This window comes from Labrus bergylta, chromosome 14 (genome assembly GCF_963930695.1).
Source record: "Labrus bergylta chromosome 14, fLabBer1.1, whole genome shotgun sequence".
NCBI lineage: Eukaryota > Metazoa > Chordata > Actinopteri > Labriformes > Labridae > Labrus > Labrus bergylta.
The window spans coordinates 8070226-8091054 of NC_089208.1; the positions used below are offsets into that span (position 1 = coordinate 8070226).

Genomic DNA, 20829 nt, shown 5'->3' on the forward strand with positions numbered 1-20829 from the left:
CAATTAAAATTTATCAATTAATCAAGTTTGACAGCCCTAATATATAGGTCTGTCATTTTTTTAAAGTGAGGACACCAATCATATCATGTTTATCTTCCAAAGACTATTATCTTTGGAAGATATAACAGATTATTATTTGACCATTCCCTTCATTCTCTGCTGTCACCAGCATAAAAGTGCAAATCTTACTCTTTGAATGATCTGCAAATAGTATTGACTGAAACAAGAAATAAAAATTCATGACACAAAAGTCATCACTGTATAAGTACAAAAATGTCTCATAAAGAAATTGAAATAAATTAAAGCAAATGGAAATGTTTGTTTGTGTGTGTAAGGAATCGTACGATATAAAAAATAAGGCAATATTGACAAATATAAATGTATGGTTTGTGTAATAATATGAAGGAGACTTTTTCTGGCATCAGTACCAGCCGGGTTAATGTTGAGCTGGAATGAACAAACAGAACTACATTTTTTCAGACATATGACTGTTTTAACAGGAGATAGGCCTACTATACTTTGGAACAGCCTGCCAGAGGAGATCAGACTTTCAGTCCCTTGTTTTACTTCTCTACTTAAGACATTCTTTTACAAAAAATGCTTTTACTCTGTGATTTCCTTTTATTTGTTTTTATTTTTATTTTATTAGTCTGATTTTATTGTGTTTGTTTACTTCCTGCCTGTTGCCTTTATTGTCTGTTGTGAAGCACTTTGTTACTTGTATAGAAAAGTGCTATACAAATAAAGTATTATTATTATTATTATTATTATTATTATTACCTGATTATCTGATATATTTTCTTCTGATGCCTGGCCCTAATTGTCCCACGTTAAAATGAGATCTTAAAATGAACATTTCATGAAGCTACATACACATTACATGACCTTTCAGAAACATAGCATTGAACAACTCAATTTCAATAAAAATGATTTCGCAATATGTGGCATTCCTGATCAAATCACAAAACACAAAAATCAAAAAGCTACATTTTAGTCCAAACATTTAAAAAGTGTTTTCTTTTTTAATCTGTACCAATTAATTTTGGAATAATCTGTGAACAGTCTCTTGGGAGTAACATAAACCCCTCACACTCTCAGTATTTATTATTACTGTGAAATTGTGAAGTCATTTTTGTACCACATGTTTGCACGAACAAATCTACACAGCATGACATCACAAAGACAATAACTACTCTGTTCTATATGTGTGAATAATAAGAAAAGAAGAATCTTGGATCAATTATTTTCATGATCAGAAATTGTGTTTTATAGTTTGCTTGTAATTCACTCTGAGCCATTATTTGCTTAATTATTTATAATTACACTTTGATTATTGTAATTCCTTTTTTTTCAATGTTCTGTCTTCGATTTAGGGACAGGGGAAGACACACATCTTTTTCTACTTTTATGTTGCAAACCTACTCCCCTACATGGGTGCGTAAAAATGCAGTATGGGTATGGAAATGTTTTTTTTTTTCTCTTCTGGACGAGCTATATGTGGCCACAATCCAGTATTGGTGAATTCCCCCTCTTTTACACCAGTACAGTTTCTACTGTTGTGTTTTTGTTCATTTTCCTCGAGAAGAACTGAGATAGAAAAAAAAAAAAAAAAGAATAACATGACATAAACTTTGCCATAGAAACTGTCAACAGTAAGCCAAAACAGTTGTTAAACAATAATATGTTGCATGCTGGGCGCTCAGGGGACTAACACTGCCCCCTGGTGGTCCACCAGTTTCATCACTGTGTGTTCCAGTTACCACAGCAGCCAGTAATGAGTGTTAATGTTTTTGAAACAGAGGCGACCATTAATGAGGTCCACTGTGAGCTGCTGACTAAGTAAACACTTATCAACAGTTTCTGATGGTAATTAGTCCTCTGAGAGCAAAGAGAGGATGATACTAGATGTTTATCAGAGCTCAGAGGGTGACACTGTTTACAGGAGGGGGTAATTTAAGCTCCTGGGAGTCACGTCATGTATGATCTAGCATTGTCTGCTAACTTGTCTTGGCTTCCCAGCAGGAAACTTCTAATCTACTTTTGATTAATTTTGATGTGAAAACCTTTTGACAAAAACGGTTACCGTATTTTCCGCACTATAAGGCGCACTTAAAAGCCTTTAATTTTCTCAAAAAACGGCAGTGCGCCTTATAATCCGGAGCGCCTTATATATGGATCAATTGGTTAATTGGTTGATCCATACTGGTTGTACACGGCGCTCAGCGACACTGACTCGGATAATGACGAGAGGGAGCCGGGCATGTTGGATGCCGTACTCGCAAAACTGTTCAATTCGGACACTGAAGAAGAAGAATTCGAGGGATTCGTGGACGGGGAATGAACTGAAAAAGTGAGCTTTACGTGTTGTACGTAACTGAACAATGTTGAGTTATGCACTAACGTTTGAATTAGCGGTATCAGACTGTGTTTCTTTTACGTGTTTACAACTGAACAAGGCTGGGAGATACTGTGAATATGCACATTAACGTTTGAACAACGTTGAGTTATTGTGAATGCACTAATGAATGAACAATTTCGAGAGTTACTATATTGTGAATGCACTAACGTTTGATTTAGTGGTATCAGACTGTTTCTTTTACTACGTGTTTACTGAATCAGGGAAAAGTTCCCCTCCACGTTTGGGAGAAGAGGAGTGGATGCATAACGCAACCCCAGTCAAACGTTTGACTGCAGCATCTTCTATTCTATGCGCCTTATAATCCGGTACGCTCTATATATGAAAACAGTTCTAAAATAGGCCATTCATTGAAGGTGCGCCTTATAATCCGGTGCGCCCTATATATGAAAACAGTTCTAAAATAGGCCATTCATTGAAGGTGCGCCTTATAATCCGGTGCGCCTTATAGTGCGGAAAATACGGTATATGGAGTCCTGACAATTTGCATTAAGATAAACATATACAATGGTTTAAAGATAAACTGCTCTCTATCAGTAACCAATCTTTAAGTTAAAGATCTGGGTGAATTGGAGGCCTGGATGGGTAAAAACATACAGCTAACCCGTCGATGGTCACACTGATGTCTTGCTTCCTATCCTGTATTCTCTGGGTAGCATCTTAATCTTGGAAGACTTTGAGTTTGACCTTTAACCTCTCAGGAGAGTAACATGAGCTTAGGGCCTTGCCAGTTAGCGGAAGTTAGCTTACAAGAAGAAAACTACGTCCAAAACCTGTGCAGCAATTGACAGTTCTCCACCTCAGAAACAAAGTCTCGTGGACTGATTTTGAGGAAGAGAAACTTTGTTAAAACTCTGTCCGTCTTAACGCTTTGCAGAAAATGTGTTAAATACAACGACAGAATGAAGAATCTTAAATGTTGAGAAAGTAAAGCAAAACCTGTGCTTGGATGCTAATAGTAGCAAGCGGTAGCCTAACAGACCCAAATATTAAACAGTTTCTCAGGGCCAAAACTACCGAATTATCCCTTTAAACCTCAAACAACCTTCAGGATGACGTCCATGCTGACAGTCTGGCTTTAAAAATCTGTAGATAGCCTTTCCACAGCACACACTTCTACAGGTTTGTAGATAGAAAGCGGGACATAATGAACACAAAGAGAAGTGAAAGTACAATGAGAAGACCTTGTTACAGGCTATAGTGTCTTCAGAGACAGAGGGCAGCTCCCTGCTTGTAGACCCTGAATGCCTCATGGCAGTTTTTATTTCTATTAACCTGCTGGTCACTGAGACCCCTGGGAGCTCAGAGGCCTCAAGGACACTGATTATAAGTCAAATTGAATTCCACTTCTCAGCCATAAGCTGTTGAGAGAGTCCTCTGGCAAAAGCGTTTGTTGCACTGATGGTACAGGTACAATATTTTGCTGACCAGTCATTTCTGAATCTGAAAAAGAAACAGATTTTCTTGTGATTTACTCTTATTTACTCTAATATCTTAAGTTTGCTGAAATAACATAATGATACAGATCTGTAAAAAGTCAAGTCAAGCTTTGTCAGGTCTGTCCTCAAGAAAGAAAAAACAACTTTTAAAATGTCTGTTGAATGGAGCTCTGGTAAAATATTTCTGATGTATACAAGAAAGTCTGAAAATAAATGTTGATTGGCCTTGCAGATGGTGTCAAGCAGATTGTATGCTTAGGTTGAAATGTTTGATCTAGAACTAGATCCTTATCCGCACTCACATGCAAAAATCTTTTTAAAAAGATAAAATCGTAGTGAGATGACCACAGATGGGAGGCAGGATGTTATTATGGTGGACTTCATTAAGCCTGCTTGTTCTCCTTACAGACTGTTTTTCCTGTATACATGAAAACTAACGTGATTGGTCAATTCTACTTGGACTCCAAAATGCTGAAGACACAAGTTACTCCCTAAGGCGAAATCCTGTCCATAAAACATGGTACCTAAGAACAACATCTTGCTGGTGCCTGCAGATGTTCAAAGCAGGGAAGTGGGAGGAACAAGAAGTTTGAAGCTAAAGGCAGTCAGGGTAGGTCTATGGAAACATCTTCACGATTGCTCATGATTTTTGATCAAGTCAAGATCATATGAATTTGATATAGTTCTTTATTGTTTGTATGTCTCACTAGAAGGATCACTTACGGAAGCATCACTGGTAATATCTTGGAAAAGTTCATGTTTCTGTTTTGTGTAGTGTTAACATCAGTGTTTCACAAAATGATCTTTAATGGATGTAATTTATAACACCTGTCGCATTATACATTTTCCATCAGTCTTTCAGGTTGATGGAAAACTACACCTACAACAGCTTGACGCTCCAGCTGGAGGGGTTAAATGTCTCCAAGGATTCCCTCTACCCTGCCTTTTTCTTCTTCCTTTTCTCCTACCTCTTCATCATGATTGCAAATTTAGGTATTGCTTTTATGGTTTTCATTGACGAGAACCTTCACCAGCCTATGTACCTACTTTTTTGCAACCTTCCTTTTAATGACATCATTGGAAACTCTATCATGGTGCCTCGTCTGCTGATGGACATGTTGCTGCCACCTTCTGAGCGCCTCATCAGTTATTCTGAATGTGTTGTGCAAGCTTTCACCACACACATGTTTGGTACCACATCCCACACAGTGCTTATGATCATGGCCTTTGATAGATACGTGGCCATCTGTAATCCTCTGCACTATACAACAATAATGAGCAACAGAATGGTGATGAAGCTGACACTTTCTGCCTGGGGGGTGGCTTTTGCTTTGGTTGCGATTCTTCTCGGTCTGACCATGCGTCTGAACCGCTGCAGGTCTATGATCATGAATCCTTACTGTGATAATGCCTCCTTGTTTAAACTATCCTGTGAAAGTGTTTTTATTAATAATGTATACGGCCTCACTTTCACTGTGGTCTTGTTCACATCCTCTATAGGAAGCATTGTTCTCACATACACAAAGATCACAGTAGTTTGTCTGATGAGTAAGAACAAGTCTTTGAACAGTAAAGCCTTAAAGACCTGCAGCACTCACCTCTTTGTGTATCTCATCATGATGTTTAGTGGATGCCTTGTAATCTTTCTGCATCGCTACCCTCAGTACTCAGACTACAGAAAATTGTCAAGTATTTTATTTCATATCATCCCTGGAAGCCTCAATCCCATTATATACGGCGTACAGTCAACAGAGATTCGGAAATTTTTGTTAAATATCTTTCGGCACAAGAAAGTTGTGGCATCATGACAGAGACTATTTCAAAGAAGTTATTTATTTTAATGCTTTCTACTATTTTCATTGATCTAGTGCTTGTCCTTTTATATGTAAGAGTAAAGCTGATAACAGGCTTTCTTTGTGTTACAGCTTGATAATAACAAAGTCATAAGTGTACTGTGGTAATATAAAGTGGCTGTCTGCAACTGTCTATATACAGACAAATACCCTTTTTGTTTTCCATCAATAATTAAAATAATAAAGTATTTTAACTAAAGACTCAAGTTTTCTTTTAATGTGTCTGTGGGGATTTTTCTATGAAGACAGAAAAGTCCAGTCACTTATTTCCAACGTGCTAGCTGTTGATAACTGTGTGAACAAACAGCATCATGACGCCATTGTTGAAGTCCTGTTTGCAGTTTGCCACAAGCCATGTGGGGAAACACAACAAACATGTGGAGGAAGTTGCTCTGGTCGGATGAGACCAAAATTGAAGTTTTTGGCCTAAATGCAAAACGCTATGTGTGGCGGAAAACTAACACTGCACATCACCTTGAGCACACCATCCCCACTGTGAAACATGGTGGTGGCAGCATCATGCTGTGGGGATGCTTTTCTTCAGCAGGGACAAGTAAGCTGGTCAGAGTTGATGGAGAGATGGATGGAGCCAAATACAGGGCAATCTTAGAAGAAAACCTGTTAAGAGTCTGCAAAAGACTTGAGACAGGGGAGAAGGTTCACTTTCCAGCAGGTCAACGAGCCTAAACATACAGTCAGAACTACAATGAAATGGTCTAGATCAAAGCATATTCATGTGTTAGAATCGCCCAGTCATAGTCCAGACCTAAATTCAATTGAGAATCTCTGGCAAGACTTCAAAATGTCTGTTCACAGATGCTCTCCATCCAATCTGACTGTGCTTGAGCTATTTTGCAAAGAAGAATGGGCAAAAATTTCAGTCTCTAGATGTGCAAAGCTGGTGGAGAACTACTCCAAAATACTTGCAGCTGTAATTGCAGCGAAAAGTGGTTCTGCAAAGTATTGACTCAGGGGGGCTGAATACTTTTGCACGCCACACTTTTCAGTTTTTTATTTGTAAAAAAAATTGAAAATCACATATCATTTTCCTTCCACTTCACAATTATGCGTCACTTCGTGTTGCTCTATCACATAAAATCCCAATGAAATACATTTATGTTTGTTGTTGTAACGTGACAAAATGTGGAAAAGTTCAAGGGGTATGAATACTTTTGCAAGCCACTGTACTCAGTAGTATTGAGATTAATGTATATACTGTAGTTTAACCCATAATATTTATGATATCTTAGTCACTGTTAATTAAACCATATTTGAACAGGTTGATGCCCAGAGAGGTGGAAAGTGTGTGCTGCAAGCAGCTTAACGCCGTACATAAAGACAAATAGTTTTTCCAATTTAAATTTTTTCCAAGTTAATGTATTGTTATGTTTGGACATGTATTTTATATAAAGTCATTTCATTTATTTAATAGACTTTTATATAAAGAAAGAATGGTAAAACATTCCACATTTTTAAAATTACAGAAACGGGTCTCCTCAGATCCCGAAAACACTTACAGAGTGTTGTTAAAATAAGAGGTGATCCAACAGTGGATCACCTCACATCACCCTGTCTCAACTCTTTTGAAAAGTTTCATCAAATTTAATATATTGCCTCTTAAAACAATGATGTTTCTTGGTTCAACATTTTACATGTTGCCTTTGAGCTATTTTTCTAGATCATTTATAACAATCAGAAGAGTCATGACTGTCGTATTCAAAGGTCAATAGAATTGTTTTTTCTTAATCCAGCACTTAAAAGTTGTGTGCTTTTTGCAGCTTGCATACAGTTTCACTTGAATCATACCGTCCCTGACGTAATGATGACTGACTCCTCCTGAGTTAAACAATGTCTATAAAACTTCACACAAGAGAAGATGTTGTCTGCTGGTTATCAGCAGTGGACCGGGAACACAAGAGGCTGAGAGAAGCTTATTGCTGAAGTTACTTTAATATTTTGTTGAGCCTGGTAGCATCAATCTTTGGATGTCATGATGTAATTCAAATGTCATTGTTTTGTTATATGAGGTCAAATGTTTCTGTTTTGTTTAGTTTTACATTTTAATTTATCATAAAATTAATCTCTAATTAATATAATTCATGAAAACACCTTTTGCATTACGATTGCTCTTTTGTCTTTCAGTGTGATGGAAAACTACACCTACAACAGCTTGACGCTCCAGCTGGAGGGGTTAAATGTCTCCAAGGATTCCCTCTACCCTGTCTTTTTCTTCTTCCTTTTCTCCTACCTCTTTATTATGATTGCAAATTTAGGTATTGCTTGTCTAGTTTTCTTTGACAAGAACCTTCACCAGCCTATGTACCTACTTTTTTGCAACCTTCCTTTTAATGACATCATTGGAAACTCTATCATGGTGCCTCGTCTGCTGATGGACATGTTGCGGCCACCTTCTGAGCGCCTCATCAGTTATTCTGAATGTGTTGTGCAAGCTTTCACCACACACATGTTTGGTACCACATCCCACACAGTGCTTATGATCATGGCTTTTGATAGATACGTGGCCATCTGTAATCCTCTGCACTATACAACAATAATGAGCAACAGAATGGTGATGAAGCTGACACTTTCTGCCTGGGGGGTGGCTTTTGCTTTGGTTGCGATTCTTCTCGGTCTGACCATGCGTCTGAACCGCTGCAGGTCTATGATCATGAATCCTTACTGTGATAATGCCTCCTTGTTTAAACTATCCTGTGAAAGTGTTTTTATTAATAATGTATACGGCCTCACTTTCACTGTGGTCTTGTTCACATCCTCTATAGGAAGCATTGTTCTCACGTACACAAAGATCACAGTAGTTTGTCTGATGAGTAAGAACAAGTCTTTGAACAGTAAAGCCTTAAAGACCTGCAGCACTCACCTCTTTGTGTATCTCATCATGATGTTTAGTGGATGCCTTGTAATCTTTCTGCATCGCTATCCTCAGTACTCAGACTACAGAAAATTGTCAAGCATTTTATTTCATATCATCCCTGGAAGCCTCAATCCCATTATATACGGCGTACAGTCAACAGAGATTCGGAAATTTTTGTTAAATATCTTTCGGCACAAGAAAGTTGTGGCATCATGACAGAGACTATTTCAAAGAAGTTATTTATTTTAATGCTTTCTACTATTTTCATTGATCTAGTGCTTGTCCTTTTATATGTAAGAGTAAAGCTGATAACAGGCTTTCTTTGTGTTACAGCTTGATAATAACAAAGTCATAAGTGTACTGTGGTAATATAAAGTGGCTGTCTGCAACTGTCTATATACAGACAAATACCCTTTTTGTTTTCCATCAATAATTAAAATAATAAAGTATTTTAACTAAAGAGTCAAGTTTTCTTTTAATGTGTCTGTGGGGATTTTTCTATGAAGACAGAAAAGTCCAGTCACTTATTTCCAACGTGCTAGCTGTTGATAACTGTGTGAACAAACAGCATCATGACGCCATTGTTGAAGTCCTGTTTGCAGTTTGCCACAAGCCATGTGGGGAAACACAACAAACATGTGGAGGAAGTTGCTCTGGTCGGATGAGACCAAAATTGAAGTTTTTGGCCTAAATGCAAAACGCTATGTGTGGCGGAAAACTAACACTGCACATCACCTTGAGCACACCATCCCCACTGTGAAACATGGTGGTGGCAGCATCATGCTGTGGGGATGCTTTTCTTCAGCAGGGACAAGTAAGCTGGTCAGAGTTGATGGAGAGATGGATGGAGCCAAATACAGGGCAATCTTAGAAGAAAACCTGTTAAGAGTCTGCAAAAGACTTGAGACAGGGGAGAAGGTTCACTTTCCAGCAGGTCAACGAGCCTAAACATACAGTCAGAACTACAATGAAATGGTCTAGATCAAAGCATATTCATGTGTTAGAATCGCCCAGTCATAGTCCAGACCTAAATTCAATTGAGAATCTCTGGCAAGACTTCAAAATGTCTGTTCACAGATGCTCTCCATCCAATCTGACTGTGCTTGAGCTATTTTGCAAAGAAGAATGGGCAAAAATTTCAGTCTCTAGATGTGCAAAGCTGGTAGAGAACTACTCCAAAATACTTGCAGCTGTAATTGCAGCGAAAAGTGGTTCTGCAAAGTATTGACTCAGGGGGGCTGAATACTTTTGCACGCCACACTTTTCAGTTTTTTATTTGTAAAAAAAATTGAAAATCACATATCATTTTCCTTCCACTTCACAATTATGAGCCACTTCGTGTTGCTCTATCACATAAAATCCCAATGAAATACATTTATGTTTGTTATTGTAACGTGACAAAATGTGGAAAAGTTCAAGGGGTATGAATACTTTTGCAAGCCACTGTACTCAGTAGTATTGAGATTAATGAATATACTGTAGTTTAACCCATAATATTTACGATATCTTAGTCACTGTTAATTAAACCATATTTGAACAGGTTGATGCCCAGAGAGGTGGAAAGTGTGTGCTGCAAGCAGCTTAACGCCGTACATAAAGACAAATAGTTTTTCCAATTTAAATTTTTTCCAAGTTAATGTATGTTATGTTTGGACATGTATTTTATATAAAGTCATTTCATTTATTTAATAGACTTTTATATAAAGAAAGAATGGTAAAACATTCCACATTTTTAAAATTACAGAAACGGGTCTCCTCAGATCCCGAAACACTTAGAGAGTGTTTTTAAAAGAAGAGGTGATCCAACAGTGGATCACCTCACATCACCCTGTCTCAACTCTTCATGAAATTTAATATATTGCCTCTTAAAACAATGATGTTTCTTGGTTCAACATTTTACATGTTGCCTTTGAGCTATTTTTCTAGATCATTTATAACAATCAGAAGAGTCATGACTGTCGTATTCAAAGGTCAATAGAATTGTTTTTTCTTAATCCAGCACTTAAAAGTTGTGTGCTTTTTGTAGCTTGCATACAGTTTCACTTGAATCATACCGTCCCTGACGTAATGATGACAGACTCCTCCTGAGTTAAACAATGTCTATAAAACTTCACACAAGAGAAGATGTTGTCTGCTGGTTATCAGCAGTGGGCCGGGAACACAAGAGGCTGAGAGAAGCTTATTGCTGAAGTTACTTTAATATTTTGTTGAGCCTGGTAGCATCAATCTTTGGATGTCATGATGTAATTCAAATGTCATTGTTTTATTATATGAGGTCAAATGTTTCTGTTTTGTTTAGTTTTACATTTTAATTTATCATAAAATTAATCTCTAATTAATATAATTCATGAAAACACCTTTTGCATTACGATTGCTCTTTTGTCTTTCAGGTTGATGGAAAACTACACCTACAACAGCTTGACGCTCCAGCTGGAGGGGTTAAATGTCTCCAAGGATTCCCTCTACCCTGTCTTTTTCTTCTTCCTTTTCTTCTACCTCTTTATCATGATTGCAAATTTAGGTATTGCTTGTCTAGTTTTCATTGACAAGAACCTTCACCAGCCTATGTACCTACTTTTTTGCAACCTTCCTTTTAATGACATCATTGGAAACTCTATCATGGTGCCTCGTCTGCTGATGGACATGTTGCGGCCACCTTCTGAGCGCCTCATCAGTTATTCTGAATGTGTTGTGCAAGCTTTCACCACACACATGTTTGGTACCACATCCCACACAGTGCTTATGATCATGGCTTTTGATAGATACGTGGCCATCTGTAATCCTCTGCACTATACAACAATAATGAGCAACAGAATGGTGATGAAGCTGACACTTTCTGCCTGGGGGGTGGCTTTTGCTTTGGTTGCGATTCTTCTCGGTCTGACCATGCGTCTGAACCGCTGCAGGTCTATGATCATGAATCCTTACTGTGATAATGCCTCCTTGTTTAAACTATCCTGTGAAAGTGTTTTTATTAATAATGTTTATGGTATCACTTTCACTGTGGTCTTGTTCACATCCTCTATAGGAAGCATTGTTCTCACATACACAAAGATCACAGTAGTTTGTCTGATGAGTAAGAACAAGTCTTTGAACAGTAAAGCCTTAAAGACCTGCAGCACTCACCTCTTTGTGTATCTCATCATGGTGTTTAATGGAATGTCTGTCATCGCTCTTCATCGCTACCCTCAGTACTCAGACTACAGAAAATTGTCAAGTATTTTATTTCATATCATCCCTGGAAGCCTCAATCCCATTATATACGGCGTACAGTCAACAGAGATTCGGAAATTTTTGTTAAATATCTTTTGGCACAAGAAAGTTGTGGCATCATGACAGAGACTATTTCAAAGAAGTTATTTATTTTAATGCTTTCTACTATTTTCATTGATCTAGTGCTTGTCCTTTTATATGTAAGAGTAAAGCTGATAACAGGCTTTCTTTGTGTTACAGCTTGATAATAACAAAGTCATAAGTGTACTGTGGTAATATAAAGTGGCTGTCTGCAACTGTCTATATACAGACAAATACCCAAATGAAATGGTCTAGATCAAAGCATATTCATGTGTTAGAATCGCCCAGTCATAGTCCAGACCTAAATTCAATTGAGAATCTCTGGCAAGACTTTAAAATGTCTGTTCACAGATGCTCTCCATCCAATCTGACTGTGCTTGAGCTATTTTGCAAAGAAGAATGGGCAAAAATTTCAGTCTCTAGATGTGCAAAGCTGGTAGAGAACTACTCCAAAATACTTGCAGCTGTAATTGCAGCGAAAAGTGGTTCTGCAAAGTATTGACTCAGGGGGGCTGAATACTTTTGCACGCCACACTTTTCAGTTTTTTATTTGTAAAAAAAATTGAAAATCACAGATCATTTTCCTTCCACTTCACAATTATGCGCCACTTCGTGTTGCTCTATCACATAAAATCCCAATGAAATACATTTATGTTTGTTATTGTAACGTGACAAAATGTGGAAAAGTTCAAGGGGTATGAATACTTTTGCAAGCCACTGTACTCAGTAGTATTGAGATTAATGAATATACTGTAGTTTAACCCATAATATTTACGATATCTTAGTCACTGTTAATTAAACCATATTTGAACAGGTTGATGCCCAGAGAGGTGGAAAGTGTGTGCTGCAAGCAGCTTAACGCCGTACATAAAGACAAATAGTTTTTCCAATTTAAATTTTTTCCAAGTTAATGTATGTTATGTTTGGACATGTATTTTATATAAAGTCATTTCATTTATTTAATAGACTTTTATATAAAGAAAGAATGGTAAAACATTCCACATTTTTAAAATTACAGAAACGGGTCTCCTCAGATCCCGAAACACTTACAGAGTGTTGTTAAAAGAAGAGGTGATCCAACAGTGGATCACCTCACATCACCCTGTCTCAACTCTTTTGAAAAGTTTCATCAAATTTAATATATTGCCTCTTAAAACAATGACGTTTCTTGGTTCAACATTTTACATGTTGCCTTTGAGCTATTTTTCTAGATCATTTATAACAATCAGAAGAGTCATGACTGTCGTATTCAAAGGTCAATAGAATTGTTTTTTCTTAATCCAGCACTTAAAAGTTGTGTGCTTTTTGTAGCTTGCATACAGTTTCACTTGAATCATACCGTCCCTGACGTAATGATGACAGACTCCTCCTGAGTTAAACAATATATATATATATATATATATATATATATACACACACACATACATATTTCTAATAGCACTGTATTCTATGTTCCACATTTTGTTAGGTATAAACATGACAAAGCTTCTCTAATCCAAATGTCTGTATGTTGAGTTTTTGTGTGTTGGGACAATAATGGGAAAACCAAATTCTTACAGTAAAAAAAACTGATCCTGGAAATCAAAATTATGGTCACAATACTGATTGGTTTGAAAATAAGAAAATATAAAGAGGATATGATAAATTAACTTGAGCTTGTTATAGAGTTTTCTATTCTGGACTAATCAAAGGGCTTTTTACACAGCAGGACACACCTACCCATTCACATCCATCCACACATTGATGGCAGAGGCTGCTTTGCGAAGTGTCCATCAGTTTTAGCTAATCCCATTCAAACACATTTATATGCCGCGGAAGCAACTTGGGTTTAATCCTCCCGCTGTCCTCCGCTTCCCGGGCTGAAGCCGGTGGCGGGCCGGCGATGCAATTAAACAAGAATTATAAAAAAAATATATATATATAAGAAAGGTAATAAATTACTAAAGTGTATTTTTCCAAACACCGAGAAATACCGAGGAGGATGAAAAAGGAGACGAAGAAGGAGATGAAGAAGGAGACGAAGAAGGAGACGAAGGAGGAGACGAAGGAGGAGAACCCCCTCGACAGAGTTTCCCGCCGAAAAACGGCAAAATCACATGGTCGTCAGCCCCTTACGACGAGAAACGACGGCAGGCCCCCGTATCCGTGGCCATCCCCACCTCGGGACCCACGGGCCACGCAGCCTCCCGGGCCCGCGACATCGTCTCCTCGTTCCTGCTGTTTGTCACGCCGGAGACAGAAAAGATTGTGCTGGAGATGACAAACCTCGCGGGGGTTCGACGTCACGGAGAAGAGGAAGGAGAAGAAGAAGAAGGAGAAGAAAAAGAAGAAGAAGAAGGCGGCTGCGCACGGACCAGGGCTGCGACGGCAGGGGGAAACAAGAAAAACGTGAACGTGAACATGAGTGACGACAGCAACAGCAACAAGTCAAAGTCCAAGAAGAAGAAGAAGAAAAAGATGAAGAAGATGAGCAAGGCCGAACTCCGCGCCTACCTGGGACTGCTGATCCTGGCGGGCGTGTACAGGTCTCGCGGCGAGGCCGCGGCCAGCCTGTGGGATGCGGAGAGCGGAAGGCCCATCTTCCGCGCCACCATGCCCCTGCTGCGATTCGACGACCCGCGGACGAGACCGGCGAGACGCGCCGCGGACAAACTGCCGGCCGTGAGACAGGTGTGGGACTTGTGGACGGCGCGGCTGCCCCTCCTGTACAAGCGCGAGGTGACGGTGGACAAGCAACTGGTTCCGTTCAGAGGTGGATTAATTTTTTTTTTTTCATTATTTTACATGTCTCCTTTAATGTACCCATTCATGTGTTCTAGTGTAATAATCATCTCCTCCTCTCCCCCAATCTCACCCCACCCCTTTTACACTGGAAAACGGGCGGAAGGCGGTCCCGAGAAGAACCAGGGCGCGTGGGCCATGTTCGACGTGACGGAGGGACTGAGTGGGGGTCACATTGTGACGTTCGACAATTTCTTCACCTCCTACGACCTGGTGCTGCGGCTCCTCGAGGACAGGAACATCAGGTGGGGATGGTGCGCAAGAACATGATCCAGACCGAGGACAGGGCCGTGCTGTCGCCCAGGTTCGCGTTCACGCCCGCCACCGTCCTGGTGTCCTACCTGGCCAAGAGGCGGCCAGAGGAGAGGAGAAGCCGGCCATCGTGCTGGACTACAATCGCACCAAGGGCGGCGTCGACAACCTGGACAAGCTGGTCGGGACATACAGCTGCAGGAGGATGACCGCGCGCTGGCCCATGGTCGTGTTCCACAACATCGTCGACGTGTCCGCCTACAATGCCTTCGTGATATGGCGAGAGACGCACCCCGAGTGGCTGACGCGCAAACGCAACAAGCAGAGGGTGTTCCTGGAGCGGCTGGGCAAGGCGCTCGTCGCTCCGTTGATGGAGCGGAGGGAGCGTGAGCCCCGCATGGAAGCGTACGAGCGCCGTGCGGCTGTCGAGGGAGGGAGGGGGAGGGGGAGGGGGAGGGGGGGGAGGAGAGGGGGCAGTAGGAGACAGGGATTGTTTCGCCGCAGCGCCGTTGTTGGAGGCGCCGTTTGCGGAGGAGAAGGGAACCGGGAAGGGAACCAGGACAGAGGCGGGGCTGGCAACGTCCCCCGGGCCCCGCTGGGGGGAGATACGTGTGCAGTGTAGCCTCGCGCAGCAGACCCCGCCGCTCGGTGCAGTCGGAGAGAGGAGAGGAGACCCGCACACACTCTGTGTCCGCTCTGCAACGAAGCCGCTGCTGTTCCCACCCAGGCTTACGGAGGCCTACGTGTAAATGTTTCTTCACTACTTTCACACAAAAATAAAACCATACATTTGACTCGCACGGTCTTTTGATTGAAGTTGATATTCTTTATAGATTTAACGATCCAGGACTGTTGGGTCGACTGCTTCAACTGGTGGGTTGGCTGCTTCGTCAGCCATGTTACCAAGAATCACACTTTAGTGTTATCACGTCACCTTTTTATTCATTCCTTCCACACAGCTAACTGGAATAGCATTTCATCAGCAGCCATGGAACACAACAACCAATCTCCCGCTCTTTCATCTTAACGTAAAGTAGGTCGCAAAATATAACTCATCGCAACAGGAAGTCACGTCATGAATAACAAAATAAGATCTCAACATGTACACTGTTCTTCAAGTGCATACAAAATAAACATTGTATAAAACATATACACATGAACACTGTAAGTCAAACTATACATCACATCATGTATATTTATGTGAATGAGAACATAAAACTCAACTAGGACAAATGTGATTTATGTAAAGTGGGTCTCAAGCAAGCAATACAGCAATACACCGACGAGTTCTAACAGCTGTGCTCCGGCATTTTGATCTCTGACCTGGCACTTTGCATTGTGGGAAACAGTACGCGAGGTAGACTGGTCCGATGCATACTGTACATTTTTCCCAAATCAGTATGACATACTAGTATTTTTGGCATACTGCGGATCTCGCGGTTGTTCGCATACTGCATTTTGGCCAAATCAGTATTTACTAGTAGTATAGTATGCACTTTGAGCACGCACCCGAGGTTTATAAAAAGCCTAAATGAATGGATGCAAGAAAAGACGATCAAATAAGAAAAGCAGAGGCAAAAACTAGAGCGGAACAAATGCTGCTGATAGAGGTTTATGAAGAATTTAGAAGCGTAATCAATAAAAAAGGACATACTGCGACAATTAATATGGCCAGATGGCAGAGGGAGATGGCATGGCACAAAATAGCAGACAGACTAAATGCCTGAGTTATTCAACTGTCACAATTGTTTCATGTATGTGTATTTCCCTGTATAATATTCTGTGCTCTTACCGTCCGTAAAGTCGGTGACTTTCATAATAAATGCACTTTCAGACAAGTAGACTGTGTGACCCCATTATCAATACAGGAGTCAAGATGATGTGCATGTTCAAAAGACTTGTTAGACAACCTGTAACCGACATAACTACAGTGCATTTAGGTTGTTAATTATAGGTATGTACCCTACAGACATAACCTTTGACCTACTTATTCATCCTCCCCTATTAAATCAGAAGCAATAACAGAAGCATTCTCGGAAGCCAAAAAAGAACGTGGCAAGTAAAAATTTAAAAAACTAAAATATATTCCACAGTTCTAACAGATTACATTATACCAGGCCTACTGAATTGTTCCCACAGATACTCATCAGGTTAAATGAGTGGATTCACCCTGTCCCTGAATACCCTTGGGGCTGGTGCAGTTCAGTACAGTTCTATGTCCTATCTGTTCTGTTTCCTTCACTGTATATTTATTAAATTCTCTCACTCACTATCTTTGGCTCTGTCTCTTTCGTTCTTTCTCTCTCTCTCTCTCTCTCTGCAGGTGTTGTCAAAAAGGCCTGACGATAATTGACCATTGTTTTATTAGCCAATCAGAGACAGAGTAGGGAGAGTCCTTGTGTAATGTGAATAATAAATGTAATAAGTCTTTTTCATGAAACCATCTTGTTTTAATCATTTCATGTGTGACTTTTGTAATATAATTACGTTTTTGATTAATTAAGAATCAGCTTGGTTCTCAAGGTTTTTGAGAAGTTCTTAGTTATCAGAATCTGCCATCTTTGCTTCACCTGCCACTTCTTTAACAGCATCAACAACGTGGTTGAAGTTGGAGGGGGGGGGGGAATAGTTCAGTTGTTTCAGTCTGCCAGATTTTCTTGAGCTGAGAATCTTTGACGAATGTACTCAAGCTTGGTCTTGTCATTTCCATGTTTATTGTACAGGTGTTCCCCAGAATGTTCTTCTCTTCTCTTATGATGTTAGTGACCTCATCTTGGTGCTTGGAATACCAGCTTCCACACTTTTCTGCTGACACCATCGTGTCCAGGGATCCCAATGAGTGGCGTGGTGAACAATAGCTGGGTGCGAGCATAGCGAGTGACGAATCCCAATGTAGTCTCCTCCACAGGACAGTGTCTGTGGAACGAGAGTAGAGTTAAATGTTAAGACTGTAGATTGTTGAGTATGTCAAAACAAATACGAGAGATTAGTGAAATGAAAGATATCTTACAGTTGTGGGTCTGGTTATCCTTTACCATAGCCTCTCTGTAGTTGGTCTGTGTGACAGTTGGGAGATGAGAATAGCAGGTCAGCTAGCTAGTTACCCGTGATAGAGCCTCTAACCTCGATAATGCATGCAATTGATTTGTCGATACATTTCTCCAATAAATATGTTTCCGTCATTATCTACAACATCGATTTCTCACCTCTAATGCGTTTAGAAGTCAATTTAGTGATGAAATAGAACACAGAAATCTCATAACATGTGCCATGATGCTTCGTGTTGTCCGTTGGATGCTGAAATGCATACTGGGATATCCCCACTCAGAATTTCACACAAGTCACCAACCGATGCATCCTTGGAAAAAGGAGTGTGCCGAGAACGCTTCCGGAAATGTTAACCATTCTTGGCAAAATGTGAACTTGTATATTTGGACAGTTACTCGACTGCTAAAGATGATGTTTCACGGGTACGCAAGAATACAAGAAAAGACACGAACACATATTGAGAAACGCCCACTGTGATGGTTTGGATTGTAAACACCAACATCCCCTCGTTCTCAGCCTGACCCTTCCACCTCCACTGAACCCCCCTACTCATTATCTGGAGGTGAAACAGACTTATGCCTCCTCACTCATCTCCCATACCCATCATGCCTCCATTCATTTAAATTACTAGTCTGTCACTGCATTTGTTTTTAACCTAATATTTGCTTTATTTATGAATTTGCAGCCTCAATGTAATATGACTCCGTTTGTGCTAATTGGATTGACTGTCCAACAGAGGGCATTAGTAAGCCAGATTTGAGTTGATTTGTGACTTGAAAGATGCAGTAAAACTTCTGCTGTATCTCACAAGACAGATGCACAGTAGTTGTACTGCTCAGACTCAAGTATGTTGAAGTTTGAAAGAGGCAGTTTGGATCACAAATACATGTAGAAGGGGAAACATTTGTGGCTGGAACTCGATTAACACCAATACAAATGGTGATGGTCAATCTCCTGCAAGTGTCACGCACGTTCATTAAACAAAGAGCAGGACCTAGTTGTGTGCAGAAACCAAAAGTATCATTTATTTAACTCAGGAAAGAAGACATGTGACAACAGGGATACACTGACACAGAAGTGAAGAAACACAGGGGGTGCTTCCGAAGTGCCTACACAATCTGTCAGTAGGCAGAGGGTGCATCTGAATTGCCAAGTACCTACTCAATCTGTCAGTAGGCAGTAGACAGTACCTACTATACACTAGTACACAGTAAGCAGATATTTGCTCCTACTTTGTCTGACTCATTCAGTATGGAAGTGGCACCATTTGTTATTGACACTCCCAACTCAGATGAGGGCACTAATGAGCCCTCTGGCCAAATCATGAATGGCCCCATGGCTGACAGAATAAAAGCCAGCTGTCAACATCCAAATTCTGAGTTGCATTCACCATGTGGACACTGCAGCCTGTTGTTATGGAGTTAATGCTAGGAAGAAGAAGGCGAGCCAGGAGAAGAGCTCGGAGAAGACGCTTTTTTCTCCTCCTGGCCTTGATGGAAGAGGTGAGTTATTTTACAGGTAGTAGTTAAAAGTCAGGTTGATTATTGAATTGGCGCTTTGGTCACTGTATGAAGTTGCAATACAATGGGTAACTTTAGCTATATCGTCAGCTGATTAAAGTTCGTTATCTTATTTTTAACCGTAATGCAGTTGATTATATAGTGTTTATCTTGTACTTGACCATATAGACATGTAGCTACCGAAAACATTTCCATCTAATACACACCAAATGCACAATAAAACTGTGTGGCATTTTGAAAAACAGTTTCTAGTCATTCATTGTTTGCAATTGACAAATAATGTAAAATGACGCAATGTGCAATTATTGTCTGAGTGAGTCCAGCTATGTAATGTTTTCAGTGATTTGGATTTGCCCCGCAACCCATCGTACTGCGCGTTCTGCCCGCACGCCTCATATAGATTGTAAATATTACGTTCTCCTGCCTGGGAGCTGGAGTCTGACGTCACTTTCCTGCGCCGTCCACTTTGCCATTTCGTTTTCTAGTTGGTTTGAATTATGATCACTTTTTAGCACGGCAAGTTTGAAAACGAAAAGCCAAAGACCTTATTGTTTTCATTTGAATTACGTCATACAATATGCATACATAGAGAGTAAAAGTATAATGCAAACTGGATGACTGAATATTCATTTTAAACCTAGGTCAAATAATGCACCTATATTCTGAAAATTAAAACGTGTTTTCATTTTTCATTTTAAAATTAGCTTTTTAATTTGAATTATGATACAAATTTAGCGGGGCATTTTTTGAAAATGATAAAGCAAATGTAATTTTCTTCATTTTATTTTTGAGTCAAATAATACACTCGTATTCTGAAAATTAAAAAGCATTTCTGTTAATGCATTTGAATTTTCAAATTAGCTTTATCATTTGAATTTTGATCACTAATCGCTTCCATACTACCTGACTGTTGAGACGAGAAGTTCTGGTGGACCAGAAAAGCGATCCGTCAGTAACAGCTGGACCACCTGGGGAAGTTTGACTGAACATCACTAAAGTAAAGTTTCCTGAAACAGCTTCTGCCTCAAGAGATTTGTGGAAGGGTCGTTGTCCAACACGTAAGTAGCTCCAAGTTCTCTCGCATCATGATTCCCCTAATCAAATTTTTCTTTAAATATTTACAAAACCTTTTATCATTTTACTTGTTACTTCCACCATCATGACAATACAATAATAGGTAAATAAGAATGAAACAATTTCATTTCCATAATTTCATTATTTAAAGTCATTCATTAGTCTGCATTATTGTTCATGATTACTGTAATAAAGTCACACATAATCATTTAGAACTTTGTCAGTGTTTATTTAATGATTGAAGTGATCCAAGAGAACTTACTGACACATTCTGATATGA

At 39.7% G+C, this 20829-nt stretch overlaps 3 protein-coding genes and 1 pseudogene across 3 annotated transcripts; all 4 read left to right on the forward strand.

Moving 5' to 3' along the window:
* Positions 1 to 4426: 4426 nt before the first annotated feature.
* On the forward strand, positions 4427 to 5865 carry LOC109998873 (olfactory receptor 8G17-like). The gene has a single exon (XM_020653795.2). It carries the CDS (start codon positions 4722 to 4724, stop codon positions 5661 to 5663), a length of 942 nt encoding a protein of 313 aa, XP_020509451.2. The 5' UTR covers positions 4427 to 4721; the 3' UTR covers positions 5664 to 5865.
* Positions 5866 to 7854: 1989 nt separating this feature from the next.
* Positions 7855 to 9023, forward strand: LOC136182417 (olfactory receptor 8G17-like). The gene has a single exon (XM_065963089.1). It carries the CDS (start codon positions 7855 to 7857, stop codon positions 8794 to 8796), a length of 942 nt encoding a protein of 313 aa, XP_065819161.1. The 3' UTR covers positions 8797 to 9023.
* A 1948-nt stretch (positions 9024 to 10971) lies between these two features.
* On the forward strand, positions 10972 to 12107 carry LOC114921298 (olfactory receptor 8G17-like). Its single transcript, XM_029281169.2, has one exon. It carries the CDS (start codon positions 10975 to 10977, stop codon positions 11914 to 11916), a length of 942 nt encoding a protein of 313 aa, XP_029137002.2. The 5' UTR covers positions 10972 to 10974; the 3' UTR covers positions 11917 to 12107.
* A 1573-nt stretch (positions 12108 to 13680) lies between these two features.
* On the forward strand, positions 13681 to 15529 carry LOC136182429 (piggyBac transposable element-derived protein 4-like; annotated as a pseudogene).
* Positions 15530 to 20829: the final 5300 nt, after the last annotated feature.

What these genes read in the sequence shown, in the direction of transcription:
- LOC114921298 (XM_029281169.2), top strand. Translation starts at nt 10,975, where the DNA reads ATGGAAAACTACACCTACAACAGCTTGACGCTCCAGCTGGAGGGGTTA.
- LOC136182417 (XM_065963089.1), top strand. Translation starts at nt 7,855, where the DNA reads ATGGAAAACTACACCTACAACAGCTTGACGCTCCAGCTGGAGGGGTTA.
- LOC109998873 (XM_020653795.2), top strand. Translation starts at nt 4,722, where the DNA reads ATGGAAAACTACACCTACAACAGCTTGACGCTCCAGCTGGAGGGGTTA.